The following is an 18,900-nucleotide window of genomic DNA, read 5'->3' as shown; positions in this document are numbered from 1 at the left end:
ATGACGCGAGGTGCTTTTGTCACGTGCCCTTCTGGTCATGTGGCAGCGGAATGGCCGCCTCCATGGAAGGTAGCATTAAGAGCGAATTCCCATGGAGCAAACAACGGGTTCACGAGTTGATCGGACTTTACGAGGAAGAGCAGGTGCTCTGGAATGGCAAATGCAAGGATTATCACAACAAGAGCCAGCGACAGGCCGCCCTCGATCGGCTGGCAGCGAAACTTAACGTGCCAGGTGAGAGCTCTGCATTGCACGGTTTGTCCGTCACGGGAACACAGACTTGAGTGTCGTAGATGACAAAAGTCGGGGAGTTTGAGGACGGGGGCGATGTCGGCGAATTTTAAAAAGAGAGCTGGTTTGAGCGAATACTGGATGCAAAAGCCTGGATTCTTGTCTGGAAAAGTAATGAAAGGCCCCACTGTTTCAGTGGAGTGGGAATGTGTTTAGTAGACGTTTAGGTTTGTTTTGTGGTGATTTAGTGTGGACGCGTATTGTAGCAGGGTACGGTTAAGGTTCTTTTGCCTTTTAATAGGTTGCTCCTATTAAAAAAGATAGAAATCCTCAGCAAATACGAATGGCAAAATGCTGCTTAAATCTTCAAGAAAGTCTTCACTTTTAGGCGAAAATAAACTGATTTTCAAAGGGATGTCAGTTTGAATTTTAGCCGTTTTTTTAAGTATAAACCAACTCAAAACAAGTCATCGTTTGTATGTATTACTGTAAGTCAATCACGGACCTTTCTACACAGTGCACCTGTTTTATTAGCAAATCGACAGGTTGGTCTTTTTATTGTCATAACATCGATACACAGCATTGCAGCATACAGTGGCACGAAATGACGTTCCCCAGTACTGCGGTGCATATATTTAAAGACCGGTAAAGATAAGGTAGTTGTTTTATCACGATGGCTCGCTGTGTGTCAAATCAAATCTTGAAGAACAAGAGATAATAAAAGCACAGTCCAATCATACACTGTGCAGTCTTGTGAAAATTGTAAGTACGCCCCATGAAACTTTTTTATTATTATTATTTAACATGTGGGCATTTCAAGATTTGATCTTTTTTTATATATATTTATAAATAATATCCACTTTAATAAAACCCCCGTGCGCGTGTGTCTTTCCGGTTGAAGTGCGTATGCGCGGGACCGCACGTGTTTAGCCTGTCCCTGTGCATTCCTTGTGCAGAGAGAGACAGACACAGGCGCGCGTGCATTGTTGCAATGTTACTTTTCTTGACGGTTTATTAAATTACAGATTTTTAGAATATTCATTTTTTTCCCTGTGGTTGAAACTCATTTTTAAAAAAAGTGTTTTTAGCGAGTGGTTCGTAGCGCTATAGCGCGAACTCTTGCAGTGTTAGTCTTCTCTGTTGTTCAAGGTTTTCTTGGTGTTATTCAATGTTTTTACATTTAGTTTACTGTTACGCTGTGCATTCTATTGTAAAATTAACTATAACTTAAAATATACAGTATATTTTACATACAGCTCCAACGGTCTGGAACGGATTAATTGTATTTACATACAATCCTGTGGGAGAATTTACTTTGGTTCACGAACAAATCGGGTTACGACGAGAGTTTTGGAAGGAATTATGGTCGTGAACCGAGGTTCCACTGTATTTCTGTCAGAGAAAATTACAGGCATTTTACGGAAATACAAACCAGTATTACTGCGAGAGAAAATTAAAGGCACACAATACAGTGACGCATATTGCAGCCACATACAAGGTCCTTTGCCATTTAATATAGACTGTTCTTACTAATGTTTATGCACTACTGTTCTAGCGCCCGTTATTGTAACGGGCTTAATGTCTAGTCTGTATATAAATGTTATATTTAAAACATGCCACTTTTACATTTTGTGGTCAGTGGCAGCAGCTTAAGCAGAGAGGCCCAGACTTCCCTCTCCCCAGCCACTTCTTCCAGCTCTTCCAGGAGAATCCCAAGGCGTTCCCAGGCCAGCGAGGAGACACAGTCCCTCCAGCGTGTCCTGGGTCTTCCCCGGGGCCTCCTCCCGGTTGGACATGCCCGGAACACCTCACCATGGAGGCATCCAGGAGGCATCCTGATCAGATGCCCGAGCCACCTCATCTGACTCCTCTCGATGCGGCACCTCAAATACCAAAACTTAGAATCAGCTGCAAATGATCAGAACTTCATTAGAAAAGCTCATGGCAGCAGCTGTCTCATTTAATACTCTGGCACTTGGTTTGGTTTGCGGTTTGTTGTTAAAGTGTTCGTTCTCACCATACCAAAATCGAAAGAACTCTGTGATAGATAGACGGGGAAAACTTTATTTGTGCCCAAGGGGAAATGTGGCTTTTTACAGAAGCTGTATAAAAAAATACATCTCTCTATTATAATAAAAAAAATCCTGGGACGAGACATGACTTTTTCAGAGAGACACTTTCATGTCTTGCGAGAGATGAGACTTTGTGCCAAGATATTTAACCACACCCAGAGCCAGAAATAAAATAATAAAAAAGAGTAGATGACAAAGAAGAACGTTGTAAAGAATTCAAAAACATTGGCGCGATACACATGCAGAGCAGGTTAGAGATAATGAAAGTACTAAAATTTGAAAGTCTTAAAAAAACGATAGTAAAGATCGCATTAGCACAAACAAATGGAAGTTATTACTCGGTGGAATAAAGGAACAGCGAAAAGAGATTGAATATATTGTTCAGATTTAAACTTTAAGTCATAGATCGTCTAATTCGTGTTGCCATCAGGGAAAAGTAGTGTTTCTTCCCAATCAAGAGGCATATGAGCGAGAATTAAAAGATTGGTGGTTTAGTGAAAGTGAAATCCACATACACGAGTGGCAGAGATGTGAAGTGGCTGGCACGTAGCGCAGGCCGGGGGGGTTGGTAAATGAAGCCCCCTAGTAAATTTAATAAAATATTTTTATATTATGACAAACACCTCTCAAAAATACACCAGAATGACTAAAAAGGAAGAAAGCTGAAAGTAAAGACAACTTCTGACTTGGCAGTTAGTCATTTTGAGGCACTTTACAGGCATGTTGCCACTGGTATAGAGGAGCCTTAGTAGTGTTTCTTGACACATAATAATTTCTTGGCTGAATGTTCTCTGCAAATGTGTTTACATGCACGCAAAAAAACAGGAGAAGGTGAGCAGCTCAGTTAAGGCAGAAACGTTTTTCATTTATTCATTCATTTTCTACTACTTATTCGGGATGGGTTCACTGGGCCAACAGTCTTAGCTGTGATGCGCTTACTTTTCTTTCACCAGCCCCACTTGCCAACTCATACTGTGGGATCCCAAGGGGTTCCCAGGCCATCTGGGAGATATAATCCTCCAATCAAGTTCTGGGTCTCCCCCAAAGTCTCTACTGTGCTGGTCATGCCCATTAAATCTGCACAAGGAGGCATCCATATTATATTCCCGAACCATCTCTGACTTTCTGTGAACCTACCCTGAAAATAGATAAGTTGATGAAAGAAATATAATAATCATGCAGTGTATATTTTTTTCAAACATGACACCAGTGCTCTCTGTTGTATTGTATTGTTTGCTTGTATCATTTAGTCTCTTCCATTTTTTTATTTTCGTATTCACTAGGAATTCTCCGATCAGGTTTTTAAGGCCGATACTGATCACCAATTTTCATGTTACTTGATTGGCAGATTTTGATACCAATTCTGATTTTTATTTATTTGTTTGTTTTTTTAATCCTCTGAAAAACATTTTATAGTAAGCTCCTGCATAACCAGATGCATTGAAACCTTATGCCCTCTATTAAAGTGTATTTAACTGTAGACCACAGGTGTTAACTGTTCATTTTTTTATTCACAAAATTAAATACTATAAGCTTTATTGTTCAGTGACCATTAAATACAATTAATAAAATTTCCTTAAAATACATACTATAACTAATACAATATGTACAAAAATATTTATCCATAAATACATATGACATAAAAGAAAATAAAATGCTTCTCATAAATACACAATGTCATATTGTTGTTTTTTTTTCTGAAATGAACCAATCTGAAACGACTTAATTAAAAAAAAAAAAGATTTCACAATTTTTTTCAACAACAAAAAAAAATATATATATATATATATATTCTCACACAATAAATTAATTCATATTGGCAATTAAACACCACTTAAATGTAAATATACTTACACTTGCAGGTCTTAATCATTTTAAATCATTAATTGCACTCTAGTTTGTTTTGTTTTTTTTGCTGTTAAAATGTACACTTATATTTATACAGGTGTAATTTTATTTATTTTTTTATTTTTTCCCTTCAGTGTATCAGCTAGACATTCGTAATTCTTGAGGTGTAATTATAAAATCCAGATTACCATTTTAATGATGTAGCTCTTGTTTCTTACCAACACTTGCACTATATGATACACAGCAACAAATAATAATTTTTTTAAAAGACTATTATTTACTAAGCGGCAATTTCAAATTTGTCTTAACCTTTTCTTTTTCCAATTAAAAGTGTAAGCTGCTGCATTTTAAACAAGCTCGCCATCCAAACTCAAGTGGTGTCCATTTTAATGTAACAATCAAAATCAAAGTCTGAGTTTCTTTAAGTAGCTTTTCTTGCCTTTTCTAGTTGCACAGGACAACCTCTACAATTTTACCTTTTTTTTCAGTTTATTATTCTCCCTTCTTTAACGTAAAGGCTAATATCCCAATCAGCCCTCGTTCACTGATTTTTTTTTTAAAAAAAAAAGCCTCCACTCACTGCTGTTTGTTAACACAGCAGGACGTTTGCTGCAAAATAAAAAAAAAAAGTACCATAATACCTTGCGTAAAGGAGCACAACAACTCAATTACTATAAAACTTACACAAGCAGGTGCAGAAAACATCGGTTTTACTTTTTAAGGATCACCAGTCTAGTCTTTTTTTTTTGTGAAAATCAGCTGATTCTAATCCGTGTTCGATCGATCAGAACATCCTTGTATTCATTCACAGCATTATTGCTTATTTTATAGTTGGTACATTCTCGGTTTCACTTTGGCTAATTCACATTGCAGGCAATGAACTATAAATTGCACACTCATAGTCACAAATAGAGACAGTTAAATTGAAATGCTTTGTTTAATATAGCACTTTTTTATAGTGACCACCATCCGGGTACATTTTGCAAGTACAGACCTGTATTACAGTTAAAATATATAAAGTTGAGACACAAATAACAAGGCTGGGCTTGGGGCTTTCCTGGAAAACCGTCTGGAGGTTGACCGGACGTTAATCATAGAACTACTGTATATCCCTTCCTACACGCCCTCTAAATTGGCCGACCGGCTAGGCATATCCTGTGAATACGTCGGGTGAAAAAATTGAACAGCGAATCAACATCAAATTTCTTGCAAATTTTCTCTTTTTCCATTAGGCAGTTTTTGACTGACAAACATTCCTGTCCTCGATCATCCTCCCTTTTTGCCCGATTTAGCTCCCTGTGATTTTTACTTGTTCCCAAAATCAAAAGTAACCTGAAGGGAACACATTTTTCTTCAATGGATGAAGTGAAGACAAAAATGGCAAGCCTTTTGAAGAGCCTCAAGCAAGAAGACTTCCAGCACTGTTTCAATCAATGGAAGATACGTATGGAGTGATATAGAGATGGGGAGTATTTAGAAGGTGACATTGTTTAGATTGCTGTAATTCATCAATAAATATTTTTTTCACCTGGTATTTTTATAGTTGACCTGCTAAGTACGCATATCTAAGTGTAGGGTTTCAGCTATTTTCCGACTCCTAAACCATTAAATCACCATGTCTTTAGTATGGCTGTACACCTAAGAAGCTAATTATCCAAGCATGTATTTCAGTTCACTGTTGCATGGAGACGGGGCCTATTCTAATATTTTTGGGTACTGCACAAGGTAGAGAAGGGGCGCAAGCTCATCACAGAGCACACTTTCTGGACAAACCTGCATAAACCAGTGTGAAGTTTCCATGTAACCCAACAAACACATCTTTGAGATTCAGAAGTCGGAGTTCCCGGCAAAAAGCTGAAACAGCTATGATGACTCCACACTGATTCTTACGTGTGTTGGCTTTCTAAATGCTGAAGTATTAATGCTACAGGTTTAGTTTTCATTTCTGTCTTAAGGTGAGCTTGTCTATGTTCCAGTTATAAAAATGCGTAGCAGTTCTGATTTCCATATTTAGCACCTTTTGAAAGAAGGAATAAAAAACAACATGGATATTAATTATGCATGTACAGCGGACCATCCTGTAACAGAGGAGGTTATCATTTATGATGGCCGTATGCTATGCATCACTCCGTTTTCCTTTCGATGACAACTATTTTTACTTATTTTGTTTTGCTATTTTTTTGCCCTCTAGTCAATGAAGTCAATAAAAAGCTCATGAATTTGAGGACATATTACAGCAAGGAGCTGGCAAAAGTGAAGAAATCAAGAGTACGTGCAGGTGGTAGTGGTGAAGTCTATCGCTCACAGTGGCCTTTCTTTGACCACATGGACCTCTTTCTCAGCACACAGGTGGTACCAAGGAAATCTACTGTTCTGGTGAGTGGCATAGGCCATTTTATCGCATCTACATGAATTATTTTATATACACAATGGAATCGGAAAATATTCAGACCCTTCACTTTTTTTCACATTTTGCTATGTAGCAGCCTTGTGCTAAAATTATGTAAATTTAAGTTTTTTTCTCTCATCATACAAAAAGTGGAAATAAGATTTTTTGAAATGTTTGCAAGTTTATTAAAGAAGTGAAATATTCCAATGACATAAGCATTCTGGCCCTTAACTCGGTACTTAGTCAAAGCCCTATTCTCAGCAATTACGGCCTGCAGTCTTCATGGTTATGATGTGACAAGATTCACACGTCTAGAGCTGGAGATTTTCTGCCACTCTTCTCTGCAGATCCTCTCAAGCGCTCTGTCATGCTGTATGGAGACCGTTGGTGGTCTGCTGTTTACAGCTGTCTGCATAGATGTATGGTTGGGTTCAAGTCTAGACTCTGGCTGGACCATTCAATGACATTCCTAGAGCTCTCCAAAGGCTCTTGTGTATTGTCTTTGCTTTGTGCTTGGGGTCATTGTCTAGTTGAAAGATGAACCTTTGGCCCAGTTTATGGTCTAGAGTGCTCTGAACCAGGTTATCTTTAAGGAGATCTCTTTATTTTTCTCCATTACGTTTTCACTCACCTTGGTTATTCTCCCAGTTCCTGCTGCTGTGTAATGTTGCTTCCACCATTGGAAATGTATTGCACAGGTGATGAGTGTTGCCTGGTTTCCTGGAGACCTGGTGCTAATTTTGGTTTCTTCAGACCAGAGAATCTTGTTTCTTACAGTCTGAGTGTCCTTTAGGTGACTTTTTGCTAACTCCAAGTGGGCTTCCTTGTATCTTTTACTGAGGAGAGGCTTCTGTCTTGCCACTCTTTCATAAATCCCATATCAGTGAAATTTTGCAGTGGTGGCTGTCTTTCTGGAAATTTTCTCACATGTCCCCTACAGTTCTCTTGAGCTCATCCAGAGTGACCATTGGGTTCTTGATCACCACTCTTACCCTGGCTCTTCTCCAACGATTGCTCAGTTTGGTCAGGTGGCCAGCTCTTAGAGTCATGATTATTCCAAACATCTTCCATTTAAGAATATTGGAGGCAGCTGTGCTCTTGGGAACCTTCAGTGTCACAGGCATGTTTTTGTAACCTCCTCCAGATCTGCACCTTGACAAAATCCAGTCTCTTAAACACTGCAAGCAACTCCTTTGTCCTCTTGGCTTGGTTATTGCTCTGATACACTTGGTCAGCTGGGGTACCTTCACTATACAGGTGTAATCATGTCCAGTCAATTGAACTGACCACTTGTTAACCCAAACAAGGTGCAGAAACATCTGAGCAATGATTAGTAGACCAGGATGCACCTGAGCCAGATTTCAAGTGTCATAGTAAAGGGTCTGAATACTTGTGTCAATGTGATATTTCAGCTTTTTATATGTGGCAAATTTTACAAAAATTTCTAAAATCCTATTTTTGCTTTGTTATTTTGAGGTATTAAGTGTTGTTTGATGTGGGGGGAAGAGTGAATTTAAGCAAGTTTAGCATAAGGCTGTAAAATAACAAAATGTGAAAAAAGTGAGGAGTCGGAACATTTTTTGAATCCACTGTTATGTTATGTCGACAGTCATGGTATGATTCCTAATGGGTACAACTGACTTAATTACATAAACAAGACTGAATGCTTCCTATAAAATTCTAAAATGCTTTCAGTCCAACTCCAAATGTAATCTGTGGCAGTGTTTAGACTTCTATCTAGGGCTGAGGACAGAAATAAAAATCCCAGGGAATCGGCAACTTGCACGTCACATGAATGTATAAAGTTTAACAAAAAGAGCATAATGTTCAAAGCTTTCTTTTTATAGCTAGCAGCCAAGTTCTTTTAAAAGTTTCTCTTGATACTTTTTAAGTTGTCAAGGTTTCTGGTTCAATTTCATGACTTTGTGAAAAGGTGCTTCCTAAATTTAAATGCATTGGAATACATATTTGTGTGTGTTGTGGTAACACAAATTTCTGCCCCTCCTGAGGTTATTGGTTGTCTTTGAACCAGGAAGAAAGGAATCGATCCACTCCTTCAGTGGAAAAATAAAATTTTAATGCAGTAGAAAATTGTGAATCCCTAGTCAGATTTTTTTAGTTCCTTCCCCTGGTTGAAATAATCTGTCTCAGTATTTCAGGGATTGCTAAATTTATGTTGATTAGCAGAATGTACAATGTTATATTAAGGAACACAATCTCAAAAACAGTAGGGTAACGTGTAAAAAAGTAACATGCTTTACGTAGACCAGTTACTCTTTAAAGTAATGAGTAACTCAATGCAATAATTATTATTTATTGAAGCAAAAATACCTGTGGTGTTGTTATCCCAGCAGGAAAGGAAGGTGTAAAGAAAGAAACACATGTACCATTGCACCACTCTTTTGAAGGGCTCGGTCATTCAGCCAAGCAGAAAAGAGTGCATTTCATGCAGTCCAATAAAGTAAAGTTGTCATTTTGAATAAACATATATTTATAAAACACAAGAAAATGATCACAGGCGTCATTGCTATTTTACATTTACATGTACTAATTTGGCTGACTCTTTTATCTAAGGCGCCATTTATGATACAATTGATTCCATTTCTTTTAGTTTTTCCAGTTGGAGCATAAGCAGGTTGAGTGACTTGCTCAGGTTCACACAGTGTCAGTAGAAGGATTTGAACCCACAAACCTCAGAGTTTGAAGTCCAGACCCTTAAACACTACACCACACTACCTGAATGCTGCCTATTATCAGATTCATGGTGGCCAATGATGACATTTAACTTTTTTTTTGCGCAGTTTAATAACATCATAGAGTTTTACCAAAGAAAAACTGCAGAAGGTTATTTGTGCACGTAAACACAGATTTTTAAGAAACCAGGTTTCTGCCTTAACTAAGTTAGTCACCTTATCCTGGTTATGTGTGTTCAGGTAAACACATGGTATGATGTGTATAAAAGCCGAAAAGTGAATTTTCACCTGGAAGTGTCATGGAGAAAACTTCTTCATAAAAAAACACACAATCACTGGATGAGCAGTCAGAATAGACTTTACTGCAAAGCATATAAAGCCTGTCTCAGTTCAATGAAGTGAGCCCCTTGCTCTGGTCGAGCCTCATATTTATTACAATTCATATCTCAAAATATCCCCACTTCACACACTTTCTCATCATCTGCTTTACAGGGTTTCTAAGATAATGACCTCACTCAACGTCTTTTCTCGCAACAATGTCCTGGTCCTGTGGACTTTATCACAACCATTACCTTGCCCCGTAGAGTTCCTTATAACAATCTTTTTCCCAGTAGACCTTCTCATAACAATTTTCGTTCCCAGTCCACACATTCTCATAACAGTCACTTTGGCTCGAAATAAATATCTGCCACCTACAGGTGAGCATCACCCTGTTACCACTCCCTTCATTCTCACACTCCTAATCCTGGGCTATCAAAAATGGATGGCCTTTTGGTCAATCAATTTTCACCATTAAGTTGAAATCAGGAGGTCAACATGTGAAAGCTGGACTGCTCAACTAATAATTGCTTGTTGGACCAACATCCCTTAAGACTAAAATCGTGAATAGCTGTGCGGGTAAGTGGCAGCATGCAGCCACTCGCTTTCTCTAACTTGCCAGCACAGAGGCCAAGCTGCTGGGTGGTCTTGTAGGTGGTCTTGAGCCCACAGGCATCCAATCAAAGGAGAAGGAACATTAGCCTTTATCATCTCTTAAACTCTTAACATAGCTCAAGCTAGCTAACGCAATGCGTTTTGCTTTAACTTGATCGTCTAAGGTATTGATAACCCTTAATATATGAATTTAAATGCCATCTAAAATGTTTCTATGTGCTAATGTGAAAGCTTGCTAGGTTTTCTTAAAATGAAAGCTTGTGGAAGCTTGTTTAGCCTTCTGTCAGTCTGAAGCTTCAGCAGCTGTGTTCCCACAACAAAAGTCAGTTTGTTCAGTTCTCTCGCAGAACACAACGCCCTTGATTCATAGAAGTTCAAAACATAGCAAGTAAAAAGACGGGCAGGCGGCAAAAAAGAGCAGCAGCCCTTATGCTAAAATAAATGGTGACCTACAAGCATAAGCTTTTAACAGGCAATTGATCTAAAATTAATAACAAAGCACATTGATTCTTATTCTAAATTGAAGTACAAATTAAGTGAATTGAGTGCAGCGTCCAGAAATAAGAAGTATGGGTGTTTGTGACCTTTTAAACAGAAGAGAGATTTTGTTGTCTGATCTCTTGTTTTAGGTACCACAACAGAGTAGAAAAAGAAACAAAGGGCAGAGCTTGTCCCTTACCTTGATGTACCTGCAGAGTATCCAGCACCAGCTCTGTCAGCCCAGCATGTTATCGGTTTACAGAAAAGTCGCCCCTCACGTTTTACCCCCAACAATTCGCCTCTCCACACTTAACCCACCACATTTTGCCTTCCACAATTTGCCCCCTGTAGATGATGAGTAGGTTACAGAAATGTAAAAAATTCACCAGATTTTTTTTTTGGTTTAATAAATGCACATGTTAAAATTGCCAAAAACATAACCAAATACGTGAAATACAATTAACCTTTAAATTCCGGGGATATTTTTAAGTTTAACAAAAAGCATATGAAATATATTTAAGTAGTGCTCATTAAGACGATTATTTTGTCATGTAATGTTTTGAATATAATGTTTTGAGTAACATATCAGAGTTTCAATAAAAATTACAGTCCCATTTTCGATGAAGTCTCCAGGCCAATTGCACCAGCTATACGTTAAAGCCACTGTTATCGTCGTAGTCAAAACATATTAATGTAACATTTAAAATAAAATAAAATTTTACAAAATCATTGTTTAAAACTCAAAATTGTATGCAGTGCCTCTAAGTTAATCAATTACATTACGATTTTGAAAATCTTGGACTATTCCTTTGATTCTAGCAAAAATTACACCATACTTCGTTTCTTTGAATGCCTGAATTACCGACAATTAGTTGTGTAATTTCGAAGTTGTACATCCATTGTTGTTTCTTTATTCCCAAATATTTACCGACTCATTGATTCTTTAAAGTAGCACAAGTTTCCTGAAATCCTCTGTGCTACCTCTCCATGTCATTGTTCATATGTTGCTGATCAATCAGCGTTCGTTCGTAAACATTCCACAATTCGGTAGCAAAAATGGGTAATTGCTGGCCTCTCCATTGTCTTCTTCCAATATATGTATCTTCAGAGTAAGGTGCAATCACCATGGCTTCATTGGGGAAGTCATCAGCTTCAACTAAATCTTCAAATGCTTGATTAATAATAGCGGGAGGAATAAATGCCAATGCCGGAATTGTGCGGATCCAACAAGCAAATTTATGGTCATGGGGGATGGGTCAAGATCTCGTTATTATTGGCTGTTCGTAAAAGAAGTGAGATTACAATATTTTGAATATCTGAAACTGGTGGAACGTCATCATGGAATCATCTAGTTTGTCATCCCCTGTGATTTCTAGGCATTTAATGTGCAACAAGATCAGCAACTGGTGTCGTCATGACTGACATCCCATTCGACTATTAGTCATTTTATGTGCGTCCAGCTTAGGGGTATTTGCAATATAAAATAAAAATAGAATGACGTTATCACTCAGATTTTAATCAAGTATTCTTCTGCTGTGTATTTCCTTAGAAGAAACACCTATTACTGCATTAAATGTATCCATTCATTTATACACGTCAGTGTTTGGTTTCTTGTTACAACACACACGAGGTAGTATATTTCAAAGAAACTGTTTCTGACTATTATTTCTAAGAGTTTAAAGCAAATGGAAGAGTTAAGGTTAATCACTGCTCCAGTTTGAGCACCTTTGGTTAACTGAACTATTCAGTGTTTAGCTGACACGAGACTTTAGTATTGATTGATTTTCATCGTGATGTTGTTCTTGTTTTATCTGTCTCATTATGACCGTTGATTTATTGCACTTTTATTCAAACTCTTAGGAGCTGATGGAAGTAAACGGAGATAATGGGGAAAGTGATTTAAGAAAGCCTGTCATCGAAGATTCCAATCTGGCTGCAAGCTCCAATACAAACAAAGTGGCATCGGCTGATCATCTACAGCCCCACAAGAAGTTTAAACCAGACCTGTTACTGGAGGAATCGGTCAGTTCATACAGGACCACTTCAGTAGCAGTTCCTGTCCCTGCTCCAGTAGTAGTAACAGCAGCAGCAGCACCCCGGGGAGATGATGAAGATGACATTTTCGGAAAGCATGTGGCTAACGAACTACGTCTCATTGGTAACTTGCGGGCAAAGCAATTTGCAAAACTTCAGATCCAGAACATTTTATTTGAGGCCCAGTTTGGGTATTCTCAACCACCTCAGTTTATGACTAACTTTGAAAATCAAACTATGGACACCCCTTCTGACTCAGACTGTCCTGATAACTCTCGGAGATCAGCATGCACTTCTGTGTCACGCAGGGAAAAGCAGATGTCCCGGCTGTATAGAAATCACGACACTACAGATTGATGTCGGGGAAGGCCCTTCACACTGTGAATTTGATTCAGCTCTAGTTTCAACACTAAACCATCCTACCTCACTTCTATTCTAAATGCAAACTGTGCAAGTAAAATTCAGGCAATAGCACTTCTAGACGCAACTCCGTTTTTAACACGTGCATTTAGTAGAAAGTGTGCTTTGGTCCTGAAGCCTAAAACTAAAACTGTTTTTATAGAAACTTTTACCTTTAGCTACACTTGTGCAATTGTTAATTTCTTAAATGCCCAGGATCTAACATGTGACTGCACGTTTTCTGAGCCACTGCTGGAAATGTAGAAAATAGTATTTACCTTGTTTTTTGCACATAAATAAGGGTGTTAAACCATTTATTTCCTTGAGACTCATCCTCTAATTTTTAGATTTTATTATAAACAAGTAACCTCTTAGAAGCCCTGTTTGAAACCTAACTTTTACAAAATCTGAAGGAAAGAAAACCTTAAGCACGTTTGACATAATTGTAACAGTTAATAAGCTGTATGAAACCTGACTATGTTTTCATTTAAACCAACAATAAAATTTTGGTGGACTTTTACTTGCTTTTGTAAAGTGACATTTGATGCAACTATATTTTTCACCTTTTAGTAAATGGCATACATCAGTTCTCCGGGCATTGCATGTGTGTTAGGCCAGGTTTATACTTCATGTGACGCGACACATGCTCCAGTGGATGCACGCAAGCGTTTTACTGTTTTACATAAAGTACGCCCACAAATATAATCTGGAAGAATCCACCAGGTGACAGTTAGAGATATTACCATGGTGAGAACCGGTTCAGCTTCATTGTGCTGTCAATTGCCTGGAACGCCTATTAAATTCCGATGACACCTTCCTGCAATATCTCTGAAAAGGATGTTTAATGATTACATCCATCAATCCAGGGATGTGTCCATTCCAGCAAGCACTGGACACGAGGCAGAAACAATCCCTAGACGGGACATCAGCTCATCGCAAGGTGAATACAAGCACACACATACACACTGCCGTCATTTTAGTGTCCCCAAATCTGCATATCTTTGGAAGGAAACCCGGCAGGGAATACCTGCGAGACAGCAGCTTTACTGCTCCTCCACCGTGTCACCCCCCCATGTGTGTAATTATTAACTATTCATTATTTAAACGAAATTAACAATTTATCTGTAAAATACATACTTCAATGCATTTCATCATGAAAATGATATCAAGTATAAATCTAAGGATTTAAAATGTGCAGAGAGTTGGAATATCATACATTTAATGTGTTCTGTGTGGTGATTACTGCTGTCGGGTCAGGAGGAAGCCCCAGGAAAAAAAGAAAGTACAAAAGATGGTATGTGAGACTTTTAAAATGTATTGCGTCATTACGATCAAGAATATGCAACGCTTGAATATTAAAGCACCACACATGCATCTGTATGTCGGCATTTTGCTTCACCACATCGAGCCATTCATCAAACATCGAAGCGTGCACATCAATCTTGTAGGATCTGCATAGCGGCTTTCTGTCGCATGTAGATAGTGAGATTCTGACGTCGTATTCCGACTTTTCTCACACTGCGCCCCCCGACTTTTTGCTGGAACTGCAACTTGCGCACGTGTCACATTCATTTCTGAGGACCTGCTCGGAGGACGCGTGAAATGAACGCTGGGAACACATGGCAGCTATAATGCGTACGCGTTCTGAGTATAACATATAAACGAGCCCTTACTGTGCGACCATTTTATGTAACTTGAAGTTTTGGTTTGAAACCCTGCCTTCTTTTTTAACGGTGACTCAACGTTGTTCTGAAAGTTTTACAGTCTGTCAGTGATACTGAAACAATAAACTTTTTAGCCAATATGAAGATTTCCTGTATATGTCCATTCCCATGCTCCTTTTTTAAGTGATAACTTAAGTGTAATGAGAGCTACTAGCGGTACAAGTTTGCTTCTTTTCTTTGCTTTATTATAAGTGGGATAGTATATTGGTTGGGTTGTAAATTGTGATTCTTAACTCTTTTAGGGTGGATGTCAACTATCACCAACTATCAACTGTCACAAGGGGTTGAGGGTGTTTATAGACTAAGTTCGACATCCAGGGCAGAGGGCGATAAAAGCTGTAAACGTTGCTAAAACTCACTGTTACGTTATGGGTAGACCCCCTTTGCTAGGAGGACTATTATACTCGTTGACTTGATGTCAAATCCCTGCATGCATAGACATAGAATTATTAGACACCAGATGACCAGCAGCATCATATGTCAACGTTGCCGCCATTTTGCGAGTGGCACTGCTGTGGAGTGAAGTAATGTATAAAGATGCCTCACACGTGTGCTGCTTGGGATTGTGCAAAATGCTGTACGCTTCAAACCAGATCCCAGGGGATTACATTTCATAGGTATGGCTGAACAATTGTTTTGGTTATATTTGGCCATTAGAAAATCCCGTTTTATAATCTTAGCATCTCAAGGTCACCTTACAAAAATGTAAACAACATTAGTAAAATTAAAACAAGAGAATGATAAATCAAAAAGCAATAATTAGCAAACAAACAAAAATAACTGGCAGCAAAATTCACAATTGGTATGCCAGTTTGAAAAGATACGTTTTGAGGGCAGTTTTAAAATGCGATATTGAATCGAGCTGACGAATATGAGAGTGAAGAGAATTCTCGAGTTGAGGAGCACAATGAGTGACGCTCGAGCTGCCATTGCATGGAGTCTGATGTGTGGTACAGAAAGTAGAGCTGCAGATGAGGATCTGAGTGAGCGAGAGGAGTGTCAGTCTGGAGGAGATCAGTGAGCTTTAAATGTTAAGAGCGGTGTTTAGTATTTTATTCTGTAGTTAACAGGGAGCCAGTGAAGTTGAGAGAGAATCGGTGTAATATGTTCAGGTGGATTTGGAGTTTTTTTTTTTGTTTTTTCTGTCCACCCTGGCCATCGGACCTTACTTATTCTATGTTAATTAATGTTGACTTATGTTTATTTTTTATTGTGTCTTCTATTTTTCCTATTCATTTTGTAAAGCACTTTGAGCTACATTTTTTTGTATGAATATGTGCTATATAAATAAATGTTGATTGATTGATTGATTTAGAACAGCAGGTTATTATCCTGGCAGCAGAATTTTGAAGAAGTTGTAAGCGATGGATACATTTTTCCGGAATGCCAGATAAAATAGCATTACAGTAATCTATACGTAAGGTGACTCGGGCATTAACCAATACTTCAGTACTGTGTTGTGAAAGAACAGGACGAAGTCTAGAAATGTTTCAGAGATGGAAGAAGGCAGTCCAAGAAATGTTGCTCATATATAGAGGAATTATTTCATAATAATAATTATTACTATTTAATAATTGCCTTTATTAGTGTATAAATGGATATAAATAATTGCATTTAAGCGATTCGCCGAAATCTGTTGTGTGTAAACAATACTGTTTTAAACGTTATTGTTTTTTCAGAAAACTCGGTTTCCACGTCTACTTGTATTAGTTTAAATGGCACTTTTGCCACTCGCAATATGGCAGATGCGCTGACATATCGTGTCGACTGGGCAGCACAGCGAATGCGGCGTCTACCTATATAAGTCTATTCCTGCATGTGTGTGGCTAGCGTAGAGTAAACAACATCTAGAATAGCATCGACATCGGACGAGAGAGCAAAGCAAATGTGCAAAGCAAGATACTCTGTATGTATCATCTGTTTATTTTTTTGTGCATTATTACTGAATCGGACTCTTGACTTATCAAACTCCAATTTTTATGCCAGTGATCTGGAGATCGATAATGAAAATCGGTTATCTGCATCAGCTGATTGGTCCCCAGCTGATGGTGTAGCTGGCTCACCTAAGGCAATGTTTGCCCTGAGAGGACAACCCAGACAGATCTGTGAGAGGCAAGCTGGCAACTGAACTTCATCAAACGACATGGCGTACTAGTGGACACCACGGATTACCAGGCACTCGACTACTTCAAGCTGATTTATTCCGGAAAATGCTGTTCAGCTTATAAGTGATGAAATAAACAGGTATGTATTAAGTCTGTGAATTTACATAGTGTAGAACATAAAACAGAGTGACTTTTGTCATAAATACATATTTTATGTTGATTTATGTGTGAAACCTTTGCTTTGTGTACTTTTTTAAAAATTGATATTTTGGAAAAATATTCAGCACTGGGAGAAAAGGAAAAATAATTATTAGCTCTAAAAGAGTTAAATTGCTATGTTAATGAAAATCTGATTTTTCAAATGAATTTTGTATTCAAAGAAATAAACCTGTAAACTTTCTGTTAGAAACGTGTACACTTTCTGAGGAAATTGTTAGGCATGCCGTACTAATACTGGGGTAGGGCCTTCTTTTACTCTCAAAACAGCCTCAGATCTTCATGGCATGGATTCCACACAAGATGTTAGGAACATTCCTTTGAGATTCTGGTGCATGTTGACACAATTGCATCACACAGTTTCCACAGATTTGTCAGCTGCACATTAATGATGGGAATCTCCTCTTCTACCAGATTCCTAAGGTATTGGATTCAGATTCCAGACAGAGATGCAGGTGGTCGATACACTCCCTATGTTGTCTCTGTAGATAGTGGTGAGGATGGGAAGAGACAGGTTAGCTTTCCTCCTGCACCGCACAAAATGCAGTTACTTACACTAGGGAGAAGGTATGTTGGGTCCAGGAGAGATCATTTGTTACCCAATTAGTTCCAAGAGTCCCTGCAGTCCTTAAAAGTCTGGGCAAGTCTGGCCAACATAATACATAGAAAGCAGCTATGAAGCACCAGGTATCCATTGCCTTGGGCTCCTTCCATTTCTAGGGACAATTGATAACCATAATTGAGATGGGCTAGGAAAGGGGTGTCCAACTCCAGTCCTGGTGGACAGCAATGGCTGTAGGTTTTCATTCTAACCATCTTCTTAATTGGTGAGCTGTTTTTACTGCTGTGTGGGAGGATTTGGAGGCGGCAGAAGAAAGGAAAGGAAAGGTCTGTGAGCACTGTGGCTAATTGTGCAATGTGATATTGTGTTGAGGAGTAAAACGTGTGGTTTGGACATCTGGCTGTCCCAGTGTCTGTCTGCGTCCAAGGAATCTTTCACACGCTGTAGGTCATCCATTGTCTGCAAGACTTCACATAGTGATGTGTTACAATTGAACCTTTGGCAATTTGGACTGCGATGGCAAAAAAAACAAAGAAGTGGGCCATCTGCTGAAGGTTAGGTACACACAAATCTCCTTGGAGGGGCCTTGTGTTGCTTCATTACTGCATATAAGGAGAAGAGGAATACCCCAAAAAGAATTGAAACAAAGATAATTATTCAACAAGAAGAAAGGAGACTAGCCATAACAGCAGGTCTTACTTTCCATGCAAAGAAGACTGTAATATTTACATTTATTTGCTTGGCATTTACTTATTTGGCTAACTAACACCATTATACAAGGTGACTTACATCGTTTCTGATACAGTTGGTTATCTTTCTTTTGGTTTTCCAATTGCTGCACAGGCAGGTCAAGTGATGTGCTCCTTGGTGGTCACTCAGTGGTGTCAGTAGTGGGATTTGAACCCACAACCTCAGGGTTTAAAGTCTAAAGCCTTAACCACTACACCGCCCTGCACACACTTTTATCCAAAGCGACTTACAAAAAAAGGTAAACATAACCGAGTAACATTAGGCTAGGGCCTGATTCTTGAGCAAGTGTAGTAGGACAGGTAACAAAAGTTGAGTGCCATAAATGAGAAGAGGTAATAACTAATAAATGTACAATCCTGGATTAACAATCGATAAAGCAATTAAACTTAATGTAACAACAAATCAACCAACAATATAAAAGATCACAGAGCAAATGGTTTTTTTTTCCAGTCAATTAGACAGAT

General features: G+C 38.5%; 1 protein-coding gene across 1 annotated transcript; it reads left to right on the top strand.

The window, feature by feature from the left end:
- Positions 1–29: 29 nt before the first annotated feature.
- LOC120529710 lies at positions 30–13,599 on the top strand. The gene is made up of 3 exons (XM_039753768.1): positions 30–234; positions 6,343–6,527; positions 12,507–13,599. Exons 1-3 carry the CDS (start codon positions 51–53, stop codon positions 13,035–13,037), a joined length of 900 nt encoding a protein of 299 aa, XP_039609702.1. The 5' UTR covers positions 30–50; the 3' UTR covers positions 13,038–13,599.
- Positions 13,600–18,900: the final 5,301 nt, after the last annotated feature.

The sequence above is a fragment of the Polypterus senegalus genome, chromosome 5 (genome assembly GCF_016835505.1).
Source record: "Polypterus senegalus isolate Bchr_013 chromosome 5, ASM1683550v1, whole genome shotgun sequence".
Lineage (NCBI taxonomy): Eukaryota > Metazoa > Chordata > Cladistia > Polypteriformes > Polypteridae > Polypterus > Polypterus senegalus.
Note: the sequence above shows the minus strand (reverse complement) of the source record. Positions and strands in the feature narration are given on the sequence as shown.

Bases quoted from the DNA above. Each gene is read 5' to 3' on its own strand.
- LOC120529710 (XM_039753768.1), top strand. From the start codon at position 51: ATGGCCGCCTCCATGGAAGGTAGCATTAAGAGCGAATTCCCATGGAGC. The intron at 235-6,342 runs GTGAGAGCTCTG...TTTGCCCTCTAG, and splicing joins AGCGAAACTTAACGTGCCAG to TCAATGAAGTCAATAAAAAG. The intron at 6,528-12,506 runs GTGAGTGGCATA...TCAAACTCTTAG, and splicing joins CAAGGAAATCTACTGTTCTG to GAGCTGATGGAAGTAAACGG.